At 37.5% G+C, this 18,667-nt stretch overlaps 1 protein-coding gene across 1 annotated transcript in view; it reads right to left on the bottom strand.

Moving 5' to 3' along the window:
* HEATR1 (HEAT repeat containing 1) overlaps positions 1-18,667 on the bottom strand; it is a 52,090-nt gene that overhangs the window by 19,371 nt on the left and 14,052 nt on the right. Inside the window, exons 13-28 of the mRNA XM_049646097.1 lie at positions 18,516-18,611; positions 17,996-18,084; positions 16,723-16,934; positions 15,950-16,071; positions 14,691-14,882; positions 12,990-13,173; positions 12,728-12,864; positions 11,814-12,006; positions 7,061-7,230; positions 6,509-6,667; positions 4,320-4,562; positions 3,912-4,043; positions 2,813-2,916; positions 2,500-2,643; positions 1,755-1,873; positions 1,536-1,657 (exon numbers count right to left, since the gene is read on the bottom strand). Of these exons, the coding sequence (XP_049502054.1) occupies positions 1,536-1,657; positions 1,755-1,873; positions 2,500-2,643; positions 2,813-2,916; positions 3,912-4,043; positions 4,320-4,562; positions 6,509-6,667; positions 7,061-7,230; positions 11,814-12,006; positions 12,728-12,864; positions 12,990-13,173; positions 14,691-14,882; positions 15,950-16,071; positions 16,723-16,934; positions 17,996-18,084; positions 18,516-18,611 (2,418 nt within the window). The remainder of the gene's footprint in view (positions 1-1,535; positions 1,658-1,754; positions 1,874-2,499; positions 2,644-2,812; positions 2,917-3,911; positions 4,044-4,319; positions 4,563-6,508; positions 6,668-7,060; positions 7,231-11,813; positions 12,007-12,727; positions 12,865-12,989; positions 13,174-14,690; positions 14,883-15,949; positions 16,072-16,722; positions 16,935-17,995; positions 18,085-18,515; positions 18,612-18,667) is intronic.

The raw sequence follows: 18,667 nt of genomic DNA, 5'->3' as shown, positions 1-18,667 counted from the left end.
AGGGAAATGCAAACTCCAAATCGTAAGATACTTCACACAGACTAGGATGACAAAAAAAAAAAAAAAAAAAAAAAAGTAAGGGATGCTTGGGTGGCTCAGTCAGCTAAGCATCTGACTTCAGCTCAGGTCATGATCTCAGTTTGTGGGTTTGAGCCCCCTGTCGGGCTCTGTACTGACAGCTCAGAGCCTGCAGACTGCTTCGGAATCTGTGTCTCACTCCCTCTCTACCCCTCCCCTGCTCACACACACTCTTTCTCTCTCAAAAATAAACTTAAAAAAAAAAAAAAAAAAAAAAGACAGTACCAACTAGCAGTGAAGATATGGAGAAATTAGGATTCTCATATTCTGCTGGTGGTTACAAAATGATATTATAGATGCTATGGAAACAGTCTGGCAGTTTCTTAGAATATTAAAGTTAACTTACGACCCAGCAATTCCACTACTAGGCATACACCAGAAAGTAGAAACAACTTAAATATCCATCAACTGATAAACAAATAAGCAAAACATGGTATCTGCATACAGTGGAGTATTACTCAGCCATAAAAAGGAATACTGATTCAAGCTTCAACATGGGTGAACCTTGAAAGTATGATGCTTAAGTGTTTTCACTTTAATGTTTCAGACATTAAAAAGGGCACATATTACAGGATTCTTTTTATAGGTAATGTCCAGAAGAGGCAAACCTATAGAGACAAAGTAGATTAATGGTTGCCAGGGCAGAAACTGTACTGACAGATGGAATGAGAAGTGACAGTTAATGAGCATGGCGTTTCTTTTGGCATGATGAAAATGTTCTGGAAGGAGATAATAGTGGTGGGTATACAACTTTGTGAACATAGTGAAACCAGTGAATAGTACAACTATTTAAATGGTTGAATTTAATGGTGTATGAACTATATTTCAATAAAAACAAAGAAAAAATATCAATGATTTTTAATTGTTGCTGGATTATCAACTCCTCTGAGGGCTACTGACTCTCTTCAAAGAAAAAAAAATCCTAGACTCATAAAATTTAGCACATGATGTTAGCATAGAAAGACCGCTAAAGCTCATGGAGAACCCCAGTTAAGAACCCGTGACCTAAATCCCTGATAGGAAAAAACTTCAATCTCTTCAAAAGATGTATTTCTATAACGGACATGATTTCTCTAACTAAGGCAGTTTATAATCCAATTACTTTTCTCAAGTCACTGGTTGAAAGCTGTCTGAGGAGAACAGGACAGTTAACTTTTTTCAAATAACACTAACACAGTTACACTGTGCTAGGCTCTGTGCGAACCATAAACTACCTAGTCACATCTTCACGATAATCCTACGAGAAGGTTACTATTACTGCCACTTTACAAAAAGAGGACCCGAAGCTTAGCAAGATCAAACAGCTCACACTGTCTCAGCTATTAAGAGACAGGGCTGAGAGTCCCGCCAATGAGACCCAAAGTCCACTGATTTCAAACCAGTGAGCACTTAGGTTATTTCCACTGAAGAAAGAAAATACCTAAAATATCTGCTGAAGTCTCAAACTTAATACTTACAGGAAATATTCCAGCCACAGTACCCAAAAGTAAAAGGGCATGGTGATGGGTCTGAGGCATCTCTGAAACACGGATGCACTGGACAATCAATTCCACATTGAACTTCTCCTCATCTAGAACATCTACAGTGATGAAAAAGAAAAAACTCTCTAAGTGGTAGGTACGTTCACACACAGAGCAGTGAGTTCTTCCACCCTTTCCTTCCAACAAAGTACATACCCTTTGGTATTTTGCCACCTTCTGGAGAGAGCTTCTGGCAGATGTTAAGCAAACAACTAAGTATTAATTGTTTGGTGTATTCCATATTTCCCTGCTCTGGTGGCAAAGGTTCTAAACTCCTTCAGGACCCCCCAGAAAAAAAACATAATGGGAAGTCAAAGAGTTACACAATTTCAGTGATACATTAAAGACCATTGTCCACAACACATACTTCATTAGGAATAACTAAAATATTAACATCAAACATAGACTGTAAACAAGATGTAAGATTCTAATGCTAATTTTTTTCTCATGCAGGTAGGTGCTTAATGTCAAACCCTCTCTGTTGTACTTTCCATGAACTTACTTGAAACCTCAGAGGACAACCTTGCAAATTACTCTGCTTTTCAGACAGTAAAAGAGAATATCCACACTACAGTGGCATATACCAGAGCTATCAATCTAGTAATTTACACCTAAAAACATAGCAAGTTTCACACTGTGTCTTTCAATACAAGATGCCCAAGAGATGTGGTGTTGAAAGTTAAAAAGTAGGCTATAGTAGGAGTGGTCACTTACTACACAATTTGGGGAACTGGCAAAGGGTACCTAAAACCTTTCTTTTCATCTTTCAACTACAGTACTTGCTTTATTTTACAGACTAGTTAAACAAGAAAAGACTGTTGAAAACAGACTGTTAGAGAAGACATGCAGGAATTAGAATCCTATTCTCTCACAGATCAAAGGCAAAGGCAAGTGTCATTACCTTGCTAGCAGGTTAAAAAGAGTCGGTATCAGTATCTGAGGACTTTTGAGTTTCTTTTTGTGCTGCAGTAATTCTAGGATGAGGGTTACTCTTTGCCAGTAAGAACCTCCAACTTCCTGAACGGATTCTAGATCTTGTGATTTTCTGTGAAACAGGTAAGAAAATATTAGAAAAGCAAACATTATGAATGCTAAGTAAAAATTATCATACCCACATACGCCAAACTGACAGGTATCAAAAAAATCGTAATGGTTTCATAACATTAAGGCCTGGGGAACAAAGGGCACTTTCTCACTGAACACATAGCTCTTACTTCTGCTGCATTTTTTGCCTTCTTGTTTGCTGAATTGTGCCCAAGGACTTCGTTTTATCTGGTGGCTCCAGTTCTATTCTGACTTGTTCAGCATTAACAGAAATCTGAAATATGAAGGAAGAATGGTCGATGATACACTTGCACGGGATAACATCAGAGAAATAAACGCTGACTTACTCTGGATTTCAGCTCAGGTCATGATCTTACAGTTCATGAGAATGCACCCTGCATTAGGCTTTGAGCTGACAGTATGGAGCCTGCTTGGGATTCTCTCCCCTCCTCTCGCTGCCCTCCCCCACTCACACTCTTTCTCTCAAAATAAACATAAAAAAAAAAAAAAAGATACAGTGAAAACATCCATGTCACTTTTACATTTTCCTATGACTCTAGAGCTCAAATCAATCCCCAAAGGCAAACACCTTATGTACTTCCCACATACCAACACCTGCATAAATATTAAAACACACACACACACACACACACACACACACACCACACACACACAAACAGGACTGTATTATACACACTACTCTGTATCTTAATTTGTTTCATTTAATGCATCTTAGAAATCTAAGAAAATATGTCAAAATTCTGAGAACTGCTAAAACTGGATAGAACTTGCCCATATTATTACCTGTTTTTGTGAACTTGTTTTCTAAGTTATTTTTTTAACAGCAAAACAAACACAGAATAACCAGGTGGTTATTCTGATGTACAGCTATGTTTTAATATACACATAAATCAACAAGCAGATTCTCAGTCTCATTATATGTATGTCATTACACACCTATTTAAATTAAGTATAGCCTATACCCAGTTGAACATCCCTGCATAAACCAGGTAGATCCCATTTAATATGAGTAAGATCCAACCTAACATACATACCCTACCTGCTTAACACTGTAAGTATTTCACACAATAAAAATCATGATGAAAACTTATATTTTGATTTTGCACTTTTCTATGAGCTTCTTGTCCAGGATTCTTGTTGACACTAACATCTGACTTCCTAAATGCACTGGAAATCAGGGACAGTTAAACATGGTGTCCCTGAGAGAACAAACGTTAATAAACAAGTTACAGAAAGTTTGCAACTTACCCCTTTAAAAACACTGTTAACGGTCTGAGCACAATGTGAATTTTTACAGTTCACCAATAAATCAAACAACATGTGCAAAAGCTTCTGCTGAACTTTTTCATCTGCTATAGCTGCAAAAAATGGCTTTGTAATCTAGAGGGTATAGAAAAAAGGCAAGTGAGCTCAACGAAGAAACATGAATTCCAAAAATGACCTTAAAGCCACTCTCTCTTACAACGTAAAATCATTACTCATTTTGTCAGTTAAAATGCAGTTCTTTTCGACACACATGTACATTACTCAATTTTGCAAAAACAGATCAAATATATTATATTCCTTTTAAGACATTTCCACTTAAGCCTCTCCAAGTAAAACAGTACAAAATTTAAAAGCTTGAACATATTTTAGTTTCTGAAAAAAATCACTGACCTTTTCAAGGGCTGTAATCTGAATGGTTGGCATTCCTGCGCCAAGTTCCTTTGTTGTATGCACGGCTTTTATAAATATATCTAGGCTCTTTGGGTCCTTATGTAAAAGGGATGCTGAATATTCATTATATTTTCCCAGAGTGAGTTGCAAAATAATGGCCTCATCTTTCAGGACAGCTGTCGGGTCCTTTTGGATCTTTTCTAACAGTTGTTCAGCCATAGGCAACAGCTGAGAAAGCACCATCTAAAGTTTGGGCAATTCAATAGTAAACAGTTACTGATATATAATTTTGCTTGCTTTACAAAGACATCCAAAGAGATGATGTTCCAAGACTGGGAGCACAGCCTGGAGAAAAAAGCCCCAATAAAGATGATCTCTTAGACATGAGAAATGGCATTTAATCCAATTAAGCACTGAAGTCTCCCCTGAAGTTCATTCTGTAATGGCCAAAAGCTCTAGGGGCGCCTGGGTGGCTCACTTCGTTAAGCATCCAGCTCCTCGAGCCATGATCACAGTTCAGAAGTTTGAGCCCTGCCTCTCTGCCCCTCCCCAACTCATGCTCTGTCTGTCTGTCTCTCTCTCTTTCAAAACTAAACATTACAGGGGCGGGCACCTGGGTGGCTCAGTTGGTTAAGCGTCTGACTTCTGGTCATGATCTCAGAGGTTTGTGGGTTCGAGTCCCATATTGGGCTCTCTGCTGTCAGTAAGGAGCCTGCTTTGGATCCCTTCTCTCTCTGCCCTTCCCCCGCTTGTGCGGTCTCTCTCAAAATAAGTAAATTTAAATAAATAAATAAATAATACATTACAAAAACAGGCTCTAAACCCTTCAGAGATGAATCATTTGTGAGTGTCCCAAGACTTTCTGAAAACAGGAAATACAAACTAAAGTCTCAGGCCACAAAAAGAAGTTTTAGCTTTCTCTAAAACATTGCATGTTTCCCCCAGAGCTTCCAAATTGATATAATATTAATTCATGTTATATATGTGAAGCCTTTAAAAACTAAACCAAAATGCTAACAAATTATGGCTTGTGGGCCAAATCCAGAGGACCATGTATTTTTGTAAATTTTATTTACTGAAACATAGCTATGCTCATTTGTTTACGTAAGTGACCATGGCTTTCGCAATACAATGGCAGAGCTAATAAGTACCTGCAAGAAAGACTGTGTAGCCTTACAGTCCTAAAATATTTCTATTTGGTTCTTTACAGAACAATATTGTCAATTCCTAGTTTATTTATTTTAATATTTTTAAAATATTTATTTATTTTGAGAGAGAGACAGAGATAGAGAGCAAGCAGGGGAAGGGCAGGGACACAGGGAGACAGAGAATCACAAGCAGGCAATTCAGGGCACAGCTTGATGCGGGGCTCGAACTCACGAACTGGTGAGATCATGACCTGAGCTGAAACCAGCAGCCAGGCACTTAACCGACTGAGCTACCCAGGTGCCCCATCAATTCCTAGTTTAAACTACACCAGGGATGACAAAGAGCTGATAAATGCCTTCTGTTTGCTCCCACCAGGAAAATCTGATCATGTGGTTTCCACACCACTTTATCCCATTTCAGTTCTCCAAGTTGTCGTCAGTCCCAGACTGGCGAAGCATCTAGGCATTTTTGGAACCCTAGGATGAAGAGGTGCTCCTGTGCTGACCAGCATGCTCCTTCACAGAAGCAGGTGCTTCACAACCTCTTTCACTGGGATCACAGGCTTCCTTAACAACATCATGAAAGCTATGGACCTTCCCCCCAGAAAAATGGTCAACCACATACATTTAAAAAATGAACAAACGATTCTGGAACGTTCACAGGCTTATGTCCAAAACTATTACCTTGTGGAAGATTTTCACCTGAAGAAAAGACACAAACCAACAATTTTTTCAGCAGTGCCTCTTCAGTGTTTCCCCCATATGTTTTTTTAAATCCACTTAAAATCAAGTAACTGACTAGGTAGGGATAACACACAATTTTAAAAAGGAAAAAACCCCCACAATATTTGCTTTTTGCATCCTGTGTCTTTTTCTACACTATAATGCTTCCCCCTCCCAAACGAGTAAGAGAATTTTCACTTCTGAGTGTGCGGCACGCATCTGTTTAACTCTTGGACACATCTTCCTAGATACGATGAGCAGCTCCAACAGTGCTTAGTAAGAACACACGAAACTACAAGCCGCCTGAACTGCACATACCTCACCGCTGACTTCCTGAAGTACTTTCATCAAATCCTTTGCAATATAAGATGGGGAACTATATACACAACTAAGTAGGTTTTTCAAAGTTTCTGATAATTTCTGATGAGATTTTAGTTTCTTTTCTCTCCGCAGTTCTTCAAATAAAGCAGCCAAATCCTAGGGCACCAAAAAGGAAATTGGATGAAAAAGAGCTAAGGAACTACAAAGGCTAAAGGTGTTAATTATGGAAGATTCTTTCAAATGATGTGATGCTACTTATCATTTTTCATTTCCCCTGGAAAGGGTACCAATACCTCTCAGTTAGCTTATGATTAAAAGCCAAATACTGGCCTTTTAGCCAAAGAAAGCAGAACAGAAATGAATGAAACATTATACTCCTATCTTTTAAAAATGGGAGGAGAAAGATGTACGGATATCGCCATCAGTTTCTAAATTCAGTGACTTAAGTCGATCAAAATCCCTATAAAGCAAAATGTCAAAGGAGGAGGAAACTGTTCGTGTGTCCATACAGGAGTGCACACATTCAACCTTCTCTGCGGAGGAATTTACCTGAGTAACATAGGTGGCATCTGAGGTGATCTCCTCTGTTTTAGGAACCAAATGATCTATTACCAGATGGAAATGAGACACCACTCCACTGAGGGCCTGGAGACAAAGAATGGAGGCCCTTCGTACTTCTTTTATGGGGCTTCCCAGATTAATGAGTAGAGATGTCACCACTAAAACCAAAGGGAAAACAATTTTAGTAGCAATTTAAAAAACTGAAACAGTACAAAACTGAAATAGCACCTAAGGGATATGTTGAAGTTTTCCTCCCCACTGAAATTCTCTCTCAAGACCATTCACTGTTTAATTATGTTTACCGTTCTAGAAAAATGTTAGATATATGCGAGCTCACCCTTTTGAAAACACACAAATGAGAGCAGAGCACAGGGGTGTACATATGCACACAACCCTGCTTCAAGAACTATCACATTTCAAATTTATTTGGAACCGTTTGCCACCCAAGGGTGTGTGTGGGTGTTTATGTATGTATATCATTCTTCTAAAACCATTCTTTTAAAACTGTACTGTTCTCCATTGCATTTTCTATATCATTTAAACCATTATCTTACTGGTAAGTTCAGCTGCTTCCAGTCTTTCAGCATTAAAACTGCTACAACAAGCATCTCCATACATACATACGTCTTGGTAAGTGTGCAGAGGAAACTTCTCATTGTGCACCATACTTTGCAAATACTTTGTCCTTAATTGTATTTTATAATTTTTTTTAACTTGATTTCTTTTGAGAGAACGCGCACACAAACAGGAGGGGCAGAGAGACAGGGAGACAGAGAATCCCAAGCACCGCAGAGCCTGATGTGGGGCCTGATCCCACAAACCATGAGATCATGACCTGAGCCAAAATCGAGAGTCAGATACCTGACTGACTGAGCCACCCACGCACCCCTGTAATTTTTTATAACGTAGAAGTTTCAGTCCCACTTTTCTTCTAATTTTGTATGATGCTTAGAGAGGCTGTCCCTGCTCTGAGCTGTTCAAGTGTGTGAATCTATATTAAATATTTAGAGAGGCCACACGTACTCCATGTTTTCTTCTAACACTAGAGCTATGTTGTTCTTTTTTAATGTGAAATCTTTAATTCATGTGAAATTTTGTCTAAGGAAATAAGGCTGGAGTCAAACTTTTATTTACATGTTTTCAAACAGTTAGCCTCAGATGTCCTATTTCATAACGCACCTAAGAATCCCACAGCCTCATCACTCATCCATTCCATCAGTGTCTCAAACAGCTATTTCTGCCAACTACTACTTCTAACGCCGTGTCCAGTTTGGTGATGGATTCAACAGGAATGCTTTTGTTTTCCCAACTCTGCTATGAAGATGCTAGCTTTTGATTTGAGTATTTTTCTCATTACTCCTATTTTGCTGCCACAAAATTAGAATTACTGATTTTTATCGAATGCCTTTTAAATTCTTGGAAAATGATAATCCTTTAACACTGATATGGCCAATTAAGAGTTCTTTATTTTGAACCAATTTTATATTGTTGGAATGAACTTTATTTGGGCAGATACTTGCTTTTTAAGAATATGCTGGACTCAATTTACAAATATTTTATTTAGAAATTTTGCATTATTATTCAAAGCAACTTGGCCTGTCGTCTTGTTTCTGTCTCTTAAGTGTTGTCAATTTTCAATGTTATACTCATTTTAGACAAAGAATCTGGAACCTCTCCTTTGTTTTATGCCCTGCTCAGTCCAACAGCACTGAAAAACCTGCTTTCAAGATCTGGCAGAATGCATCTGTAAGATCAACTGGATTGAAGTCTTTTGAAACTACGTCTCCGGGATAAAAAGACTCCTAAATTCCTCTCACGGTTAAGTGTTATTTAAGCTTTATTCCATGCTATCTACTGGGGCAAACTGTGGTGACTTTCATTTTGCTACTAATGATCCATTCCATATATTCCATTTCTGGAATGCTACGAAAGAGCTCAACAAACTGTCAAACTTTTCTGAGAAGGTCATGTAAAGGCTGGCAATCTTTCCTAGTCTCTGTAAGGTTAATTTATAAAATAAAGTCAGCAACAGCTGGAAATTTCAATTCACACAAAGGGCAGCTTCAGGCCAAGTCACTATTTGCTAAAATTCCCTGTATAGTGGTACAGAGCTTCCAGAAAAATCCAAATGCAAAAACAAATCAAAGTACTAAGTACTACAGTTACCACCTTCAAGTTAAATACTAGAACTCACGGTAAACAAAAGCTACCTTATTAAAACTATCAGCTTTTAGGAATTTTCTTCCGTTTAAAAGTCTATGTGACTCTGTTTTCCCAAGTCATTTTATTTAGATTTAAAATAGGATATTTTACATAAAGATTGAAAAAAATACTGAGCTTTGGTTTTAAACTTATGAATACATTTACTATATTGGTCAAGTATTAAAAAACCAAAGGCAGTCTACATCTTACAAATGATGTTAAATGTTCATTCATTTAACAAAACTCGCTATATGCAAGACTGAGCTGGAACGCATATCTCCACAGAAAGTAATAAATGTTGGTTAGATTCCTAAGCCACTGACAAAAATTCATAAATACTGTACCGTAATATTTTAATATTGCAGTATCTTTTTCTTTTGAACAGTGTCACATTTTTAATAAACAGATTAAAACAAATACCAGCACCTCCCAGAGTCCTTACAGAGCAGGTGCAGACAGAAGCTCCCTGTGCACTGGAGTGGGTGCCCGGAGGCTGGGGGCACTGAGTGACCTTCCACAATGGCCCTCCAGGACTCCAGTGCATAGGCCTTGAGCTTCTAAGGGGAATTAGGTGCACCTGTTCTGGTTTCAGTGGACTACTGGGACATTTCTAAGCAGCATAAATGCAAAAGTTCTTTAGGAAGAATGGAGGTAACAGATGACAAGGCAGAGGGGCAGACAGGGAGTCGATCTTGCAGCAATTCTGGGGAAAAGTGAAGTCTTTTGGTCCTGCTATTTATAGACGAAGAGACATCTATCCCTCAGGAACCTCTGCCTTTGATATCAAAAGATAATAGACATTTTATACTTAATTAGAAAATCAAAGTAGTTATGACCTCTAAATAAAATATACATACCTTTAACAGAAAATAACCATTTAAATAAATCAGGCTATTTCCATGCAATGGAATAATCTGCAGACATTTGCATGTAAATAAATTTCTGTGTTTACTAAGTAATAATATAGAACAATACCTATAACATATTAATTAAAGGATTAAAGTTTTTAAAAATGTGCAGTAAATCTTTCTCATCCAAAGGAAAAAAACAAAACAAAACAAAACCTGAAAAAGCCTTCTTAAATTAAGTCCACCTAAAATCAGGGACTGCAATTTTATAATAAGTAGTAATGAAATAATTCATGGGATTTTATTCTACAAGTAAAAACTTAAATTTAAATACATACTTTACCTTGTATTTAATGAAACCTTGATTATAATGATTAATTATGTGCTCTTTCACAAAGCTAATGAAAGAGAAACACTGAGAAACTGTTCTGGGAAAAGCATATATCGTTCATTTTGCTTTCACAGAACATTTATAAAGAGTGATTTTAGAATAAAAAAAAAAGAAAAAATCCAGAACATAATCAAATTTCCCAAGAGCCACTCTTGTTCCTTTGACATTAAAATCCTTCTGGTTTGAAGAATCAATCATATCCATCATCCTCATCAATTTCCTCATCTTTAATCACTACAGGGTCTAATTCTGTCAGATTCTCTCATTTGTCAATAGCTTGTAAATAACTATTTTTCAGTATCATGTTCATCAACTTCAGGAAATTCTGCATCTTTTGCAAAATTTGCAAATTTCACTTTATCAAAAAATATAAATTTAATATAAGTGTTTTATTAGTGAGTGTCCAACCTGAAAATGACTTATACCTGATAGAAGAGACAAATCCAAGAAGGCTGTCAGAGTGGAGACCTTTTTATAAGTAGCTGAATATTGGAACTATACTAAATGATCTGGCTTCCCCAGATAACCCTGTAACTGCTGAAACTCAGAAAATGAGCAGGATATTAACAACCTATGCCTAATCATCTGCCATTTTTATTATGTTTTGGTGATTAGAAGTAGTTTATACATACACACATATAGTTCACATATATGTATATAAATTATACACGTGTAGGGGTGCCTGGGTGGCTCAGTCGGTTAAGCGACCGATTCGGCTCAGGTCATGATCTCACGGTCTGTGAGTTCGAGCCCCGCATCGGGCTCTGTGCTGACAGCTCAGAGCCTGGAGCCTGTTTTGGATTCTGTGTCTCCCTGTCTCTCTGACCCTCCCCCGCTCATGCTGTGTCTCTCTTGGTCTCAAAAATAAATAAATGTTAAAAAAAATTTTTAAATAAAAAAATTATACACATGTAGCAGTTCACACACATCTACATAAATTACATGTATACATAGCACGTGAGTGAGAGTGCGTGCACATGTGAGTGAGCATTTTTTTTTTTTTTTTTTTTAATTTTTGAGAGACTGAGCGGGAGAGGGGCAGAGAAAGATGGAGACAGAGAATCTGAAGCAGGCTCCAGGCTCTGAGGTGTCAGCACAGAGCACAACCTGGGGCTCGAATTCATGGACCACAAGATCATGACCTGAGCTGAAGTCGGTTGCTCAACCAACAGAGCCACCCAGGCGCCCCTATGAGCATTCTACTTAAAAAGAAATTCTCCAAAGTACAATCCACACAAACTACATATAGAGAAAGCATTAAAATTGGTCATGATGGAACGTAAGAGGCTACTCACAATACCTGGAGAAGAGACAGATGCCAGCTGATGTTTATTCTGTGCTTTCTGAGAAGAGAGCATCGCACACCCTATATAAAGAGCTTGGGTCTGCAGCACTGTTTTCACGCTGCAGTTAAGTGGATTTGAAAGGCTAGACCCATACGTCCATAAAACAGAAAAGAACTTGAAGAACTGAAAAACATCTTGCAGATGCACCTAAATTGAACAAATCAACAACAGGGAAGTTTAATTTTTACTCACATTCGGTTGGTTCCAAATCCTCTTTTCACTAGTGTGTAATTACAGAAAACAAATATTTCATTGCAATGTTCTGCTGCTCTGTCTCATGACTTAAAATTTTCTACACTTAACCAACGAGAAGGATGCAAATGAATTCAAAGGACTTGCTACAACTCTACATTTGAACACACCGAACAACAACAAAATGAGAACACTAAGCAGAAAACCAAGACGAGTGATGCTGGAGAAGCCTCATTAAGAAAGTACTTCAAAGATGGAGTCAGCATCACCAACTGTGTCAAATGCTGTGGAGGGGCAAGAAGCCAAGAACAAAGGCCTCGACCACTGGAGGTCACTGAAATTTCTTAGCTGAGTAGCACAATATGCTAAATCAGCCCTGTGGACGGCACTTTCTCACTGGTAATGGCACTCATCAACCAAACAGCCTGGGCTGTTGTGATTATGAAACACATTAACGGGCCTAGCACACCAGCAGGCACGCAACAAAGTGCACCTGCGTCCTACCTACCGACTGGTGTCACGACAGCGCTACCTCACAGGGCCATGTTTATCAGCGCACAGTCTTCACCATAATCAGCACACATTATTTTCACTTTCATTAAAACTGTCATAACTAAAATACCCTGCGATATCTTCTTAGAGGGAAGAGTATGCCTGAAAAAGAGGAGCTTCGTACCTTTATGAACAGTTTCATCAGGACCCTGAAATGAACGGCACCAGCACCGGTGAGTATCGTCTCAAAGAGCCCAATGAGCAAGCGCACATAGGCCCTGCTGTCTTCTCGCAGCTGTTCGGGGTCCCACCACACGTCCTCTACACGGACATGGAGACAAAGAGACGGTAAAGAAACTTACGTGGACACACTGGTGCGAACTTTTCACTCAAGACACTAGTTCCATTTCTAGAGTATCGCATTCAAAAGTCACACTCTGTCCTACCTCTAGGAAAGGATTTAGGGGCCTTTAGTGCATGAATAAAATTTTTCAGTGAAAATATGAGTAAAACTGAATCCTCCACAGCAATATTCTGGGCGGTGTTGAGCTGTTCTATGTAATGTGTCCACAGTTCCACTGGTATCTCTCTGTCCATCATCAGCTCAAAATGCCATTCTGAGGGGATTTCCTGAAATGGTAAAAGAGACAAAGACAACACAAACAAGGGGTTCTGAACATGGGTTATACACAGGAGAACTGCAATGGATGTGTATGTCTGGGTAATATGCAAAATTGTGTCTCTATGTGCATATTTATGTGAGAGAATTAAAAGCTTCAATCACGTTTGTAAAGAGATTCAACCATCAATCACTATTTACAAAAAAAAAAAAAAAAAGATCCAAGTTATCCACAGTTTCACATTACCTATATTTTCTCAACACACACATCTAAAAACAAACGTTAGTCACATATATTGTGTTTATCAAGTGACACATTTCTACACAGAAAGGAGCTGGATTTCTAAGAGACCCTTAATGGGACCTTTCTCATGTCCCAGTTACAGGTAATCTGAAGAGGGTACACAGTAAAATCTCCAAACTTGCAGGTAATTCTGCAAATAAGCAGCAAAATGTGAGGTGTTTAGAAATTATACTGCAGATACTAAAAAGCAGGAGAAAATATGAAGGAAAATTATGAGACTCTGTACAGGAGAGCACACAGCAGTAACCTGGAAGGAAAGAGCCAGACTTCTAAGAGAACGTCTCTCTGGAGGGATTTCACTGACTCAATATGCTGCTACAGCCAGAAAGAGGCCCACGATTCCCAGAAAGGGTACTAAATATAAAGCATTTTATCTGCATATGTGTATGTGTATGTGTGTGTGTGTATATATACATATGTGTGTGTATATATATATATATATATATATATATATATATATATATATCCAAATTGTTCACACTTTTAACACCAAGGGCAAACACCCTACAGGTTACCACAATCCACAAAAGATAAGAAAGAAAGAATTCAAGAAGGGCTTATCTGGGCTACTTTTTTAAAATACAAAGATTTATTACTCTTTTTAAATTTATATGATTTTAGGTAACAATGACCATGACCAGAACTTGTAAAATCCTGAGGGCATATGGAAATGTGAAAAAGATGCTGACTCATTCTGCAAATCCTAAAATGAAGAGCCCTCTGAATGATGGAGGACAAATAAAAACTAAATACTATTACAGGGGGCAGATATTAAAAGAAATAATCTTATTACCTCAAGATACGGTACTAGGTAAAAATATAAACAATTGAAACATGTTTCTTAGCTGATACTGTCAAAGACAAAGAGTAAGCTGGTGAGATCCAAATCTTATGTAACATTAAAATACAAAAGATCAATTCTTAGCAAACAATAGAATGAAGTGATATTTTATTCAAGCACTGACATACCTAGTGAATTCTTCATCATGAAGGATAGTTATGCATAACTCAGATAACTACCCAATAAAGATAATAAGGGGGACAGTCAACCATTAGGTATAAAACATCACGACCTTGACATTCTGTAATTCAATTAACTTTTCTAATTCAGCATTCAGCTGAATCCAAAGATTCAGCGTTTCAGCCCCCAATTTTCAGTTTTGCTGTGATTAACAAGCCAGACTGCCACTTTACTCAATGTTCCAGACACTTTGCACTACTTACCACTGCAGTAATGACACCTTCAAGCTTCTTTATTTTTTTCTGCAACAAACTGAAGACTCTTATTGCAAATGGAAAGTGAGTTTCCTTTAAAGATGAACAGCAAGAAACCAGCACAGCCGTGACCAGGTGAAAAGTCACTTTCTGCTTCAGACTCAAGCAGTCCTTCTCCCCAAGGCTTATTAAATCCTCCACCTTGAAAAATAAACATTCTCCATTACGGGTAGCTCTTAGTTCACATAAAACAATTTTCTCTACCCCAGACGTATCTGGGTATTACATTTAAGGTGAGATGACAAATACAAAGCCTTTAAAAAGCAGTAAGCACTGACTTCTAAGTAATTAAAAAAATTAAAAAATTCAGAATTATAATGAACATAAATAACTGCACTTGGCAACCAGATAAATGCTTTAAAATTATACACCTAATGCCTTGACAAAGCTTTATTTACTAAGGCAAAAAAAACAAAAACAAAAAAATAACTTTTTGATATTTTGCTATTTTAACAAAAAACAGGATTTCATATTTTATTTTTTTAATTTATTTTTTTAATTTTTGACAGAGAGAGAGAGAGAGAGAGAGAGAGAGAGAGAGAGAGAGAGACAGAGCATGAGCGAGGGAGGGGCAGAGAGAGAAGGAGGCACAAAATACGAAGCAGGATCCAGTCTCTGAGCTGTCAGCACAGAGCCTGACGCAGGGCTCAAACTCACAGACCACGAGATCATGACCTGAGCCAAAGTCGGATGCTCAACCAACTGAGCCACCCAGGCGCCCCCAGGTTTTCATATTTTAAATAAAAGGAAACAGGGAGGGAAAAAGGTACATATTATTCTTATTAGTCCAATATAAAACCACAATAAAAAATTTATATAAAATGTAAAAGATATAAAAAAATCTGCAGAATATACTTAGTCAAAAATGCAAACATTATTTATTTTTTTTTTTTTTAATTTAAAAAAAAAAATTTTTTTTTTCAACGTTTTTAATTTGTTTTTGGGACAGAGAGAGACAGAGCATGAACAGGGGAGGGGCAGAGAGAGAGGGAGACACAGAATCGGAAACAGGCTCCAGGCTCCGAGCCATCAGCCCAGAGCCTGACGCGGGGCTCGAACTCACGGACCGCGAGATCGTGACCTGGCTGAAGTCGGACGCTCAACCGACTGCGCCACCCAGGCGCCCCAAAAATGCAAACATTATTTAAAAAAAATCTAGTGAAGCAAACACTGAGAAATCCAGGGGTGTTCTTTGACAGCAAACCTACCATCTTTAACATTGAAGAAGGATCCCCTGAACTTATATTGTCAGCCAATAACGCAATCATCTTCTGATTTGCCACACCAATTAGCTTTCCTGACTCTGTGCTTTTAATCACATTTTCAAGAGCTGTTTAAAAAAAAAAAAAAAAAAAATGAACACAGGGCCCTTATATCATGAATACTCACCTAAAGAATTCTACAGAGTAAGAAATTTAGGCAAAAGTTTTATAATTTTCCTATGAAGGTTTGCTCTGTATTTTCCCTTTTGTCCAATTCTGAATCTGTGTGTGGGTCAGCTTCCTTTCCATTGTCCAGCTGACCACGGACCATGGGAACAGGGGCACTAACCCCACTTCCCAACACAGCTGAAAATATACATATAAGTTTTGATTCCTCAAAAACCCATTAATAGCCTACTGTTAACCTGAAGTCTTACTAATAACATCAACAACACAGATTTTGTATCTTCTATGTATTACATACTGTAGTCTCATAATAAAGCTAGAAGGAAAAAAGTACTATTTAAATAATTCTAAGGAAGAGAAAATGCAGAGTACTGTACAGTATTTATTGAAAAATACCCACATTTAAGTGAATCTGTGCAGTTCAAATCTGTTGTTGCTCAAGGATTGTAGGTTTTTGATCTTAGATTTTTGATCTTAAACAATCTTGCTGACACAGAACAGAGCAAATGTGATTTCAAATAAGTTACAGCCAACATTTGTTGTTGTTTTAAGTATTTAAAGTGTTTTTTCTACAAGGCAACTGAATTTCTTACCTTCCTTCCAGCCCCTTAATATAGGGTGCAGAGAGCAAATTCCTGATTTTGATAAATATATAGCGATTTTCATCTCTGCAGATTCCATGTCATCATTGATGATAATCATAAACGGCAGCAGATGTACCACCACCTGATTTGACAAGTGATCATTTTCTTTCAGTAGCTCTTCCTTAATTAATATGTCTGCTGCTACCTCAAGTACCTTGTACCTAAGACACAAACAGATTTGGCTGAGAAACCCATTAGGAAACTTAAATTCAGCCCCAAATCATTGCATTGTCCCTGCTCAGCTGACATTATCCTGGTCTCAACAAACACATTATTCAGACACAGCCAACACAATCACTTAAAATCCATGCCAAAAGGTGAGTTATTTGGGAGAGCAATTTTAAACTGACTCTGTCAAATCTTTTTTTTTTGAAAAATCATTAGGCTAACTATAATAACATAAAACACGTCACACTATATAGAACTCCACTAGAAATCACAGACTCACTCATAATTTAAAAAAAATCTGAACACATACTATGTGGTAAGAACTAAATATGATGGATACAAAACAAAACCCTGCAAGACATGCTCTCTTCCTCTAAGGAACTTAGTCATTTTTCCACGAAAAAAGCTTAAATGCCAAAAATGAGCTCATCAAATAGTACAGAAGGTAACCATGTGCCTCTGAGCTTACTTTCATAAGTTCGTGTTTCATTATAAAGTAATACACTATCCCGGGAAAAAATAATCAAATAGAATTATATAAAGTAGAAAACTAAAACTTCCAGGGAGCCTGGGTGGCTAGTCAGTTAAGCATCCGACTTCGGCTCATGTCATGATCTCACAGTTCGTAGGTTTGAGCCCCACTTTGGGCTCTGTGCTGACAGCTCAGAGCCTGACGCTGCTTCCGATTCTGCGTCTCCCTCTCTCTCTGCTCCTTTCTCACTCGCACTCTCTCTCAAAAATAACATTAAAAAAATTAAAAAAAAAATAAACTCAAATAAAAACTAAAACTCCCTACTACCCTACTTCCCAGATTTCAGTATTATGTCACACATTATAGACTTTCACCATTTTATGAAGAAAAAATTTCAGAGAATAGTATAATGAAGCCACACAAATCCTAATTTTTTATATAATGCAAGAATTACATTATGATTCATTCCACTACCATGACCATATAACTAAATTAGAAAATGCAAACATGTAAACACAAAAAATGAAACAGATACAAGAATTTTGTCAATTCAAAACAGTATGAAGAGAAATGAATACATACCATCCCCTATTTTTTGAAAGTTCTGCTCTTCGAAAGAGATTTAGAAGATTTGAAACAGTCACTTCTGAACTAAAGTGTTGTTTAAAAATCTAAAGGGGAAAAAACGGCCATAAGTAAATTTTCACCTGCTTCAAATGCATACGGTACTTGTTAAATACACTTAAAAAAATAATGAATTGTAAAGAATTCGTCTCCCAACAGTCCTTGAACTATTTCAAGGCTTTATGAGAGCTATTTCTCAAAAGTGGCATTCGTGAGCCAATTTTCCACGATCCCAAGGTATTTATCGATAACAATTTATAAAACACTTTTCCCTTTTGAAGAACTTCTATGTAATATGAAGTTGTGCAGTCTGATTTCTCCCATAAGCTTTCCTTAACCAGGCTTAAGTCTATGCTCTCAAGAGAACAAATTTCCAATGAAGGAATAATTTCCAATATATTCCTGCCTAGAGCAGAGAATCACATGAGGAGAAAATGTTTACAAATTGTGTATTTCCACAAACAACAAATTCACTCACCTCAAAAGCATTTATAGCCGACAAAACAACATCTAAACTATCATCACCTAATCGGGTTAAAACAGCTTCTTTTATGAAAGACTCATCGACATTCTCCTAAATAAGAAAAAAAATATATTTAGTTGCTGCTAAAACCTCCTAAGATTTTACCC

This window comes from Panthera uncia, chromosome D2 (genome assembly GCF_023721935.1).
Source record: "Panthera uncia isolate 11264 chromosome D2, Puncia_PCG_1.0, whole genome shotgun sequence".
Lineage (NCBI taxonomy): Eukaryota > Metazoa > Chordata > Mammalia > Carnivora > Felidae > Panthera > Panthera uncia.
Note: the sequence above shows the minus strand (reverse complement) of the source record. Positions and strands in the feature narration are given on the sequence as shown.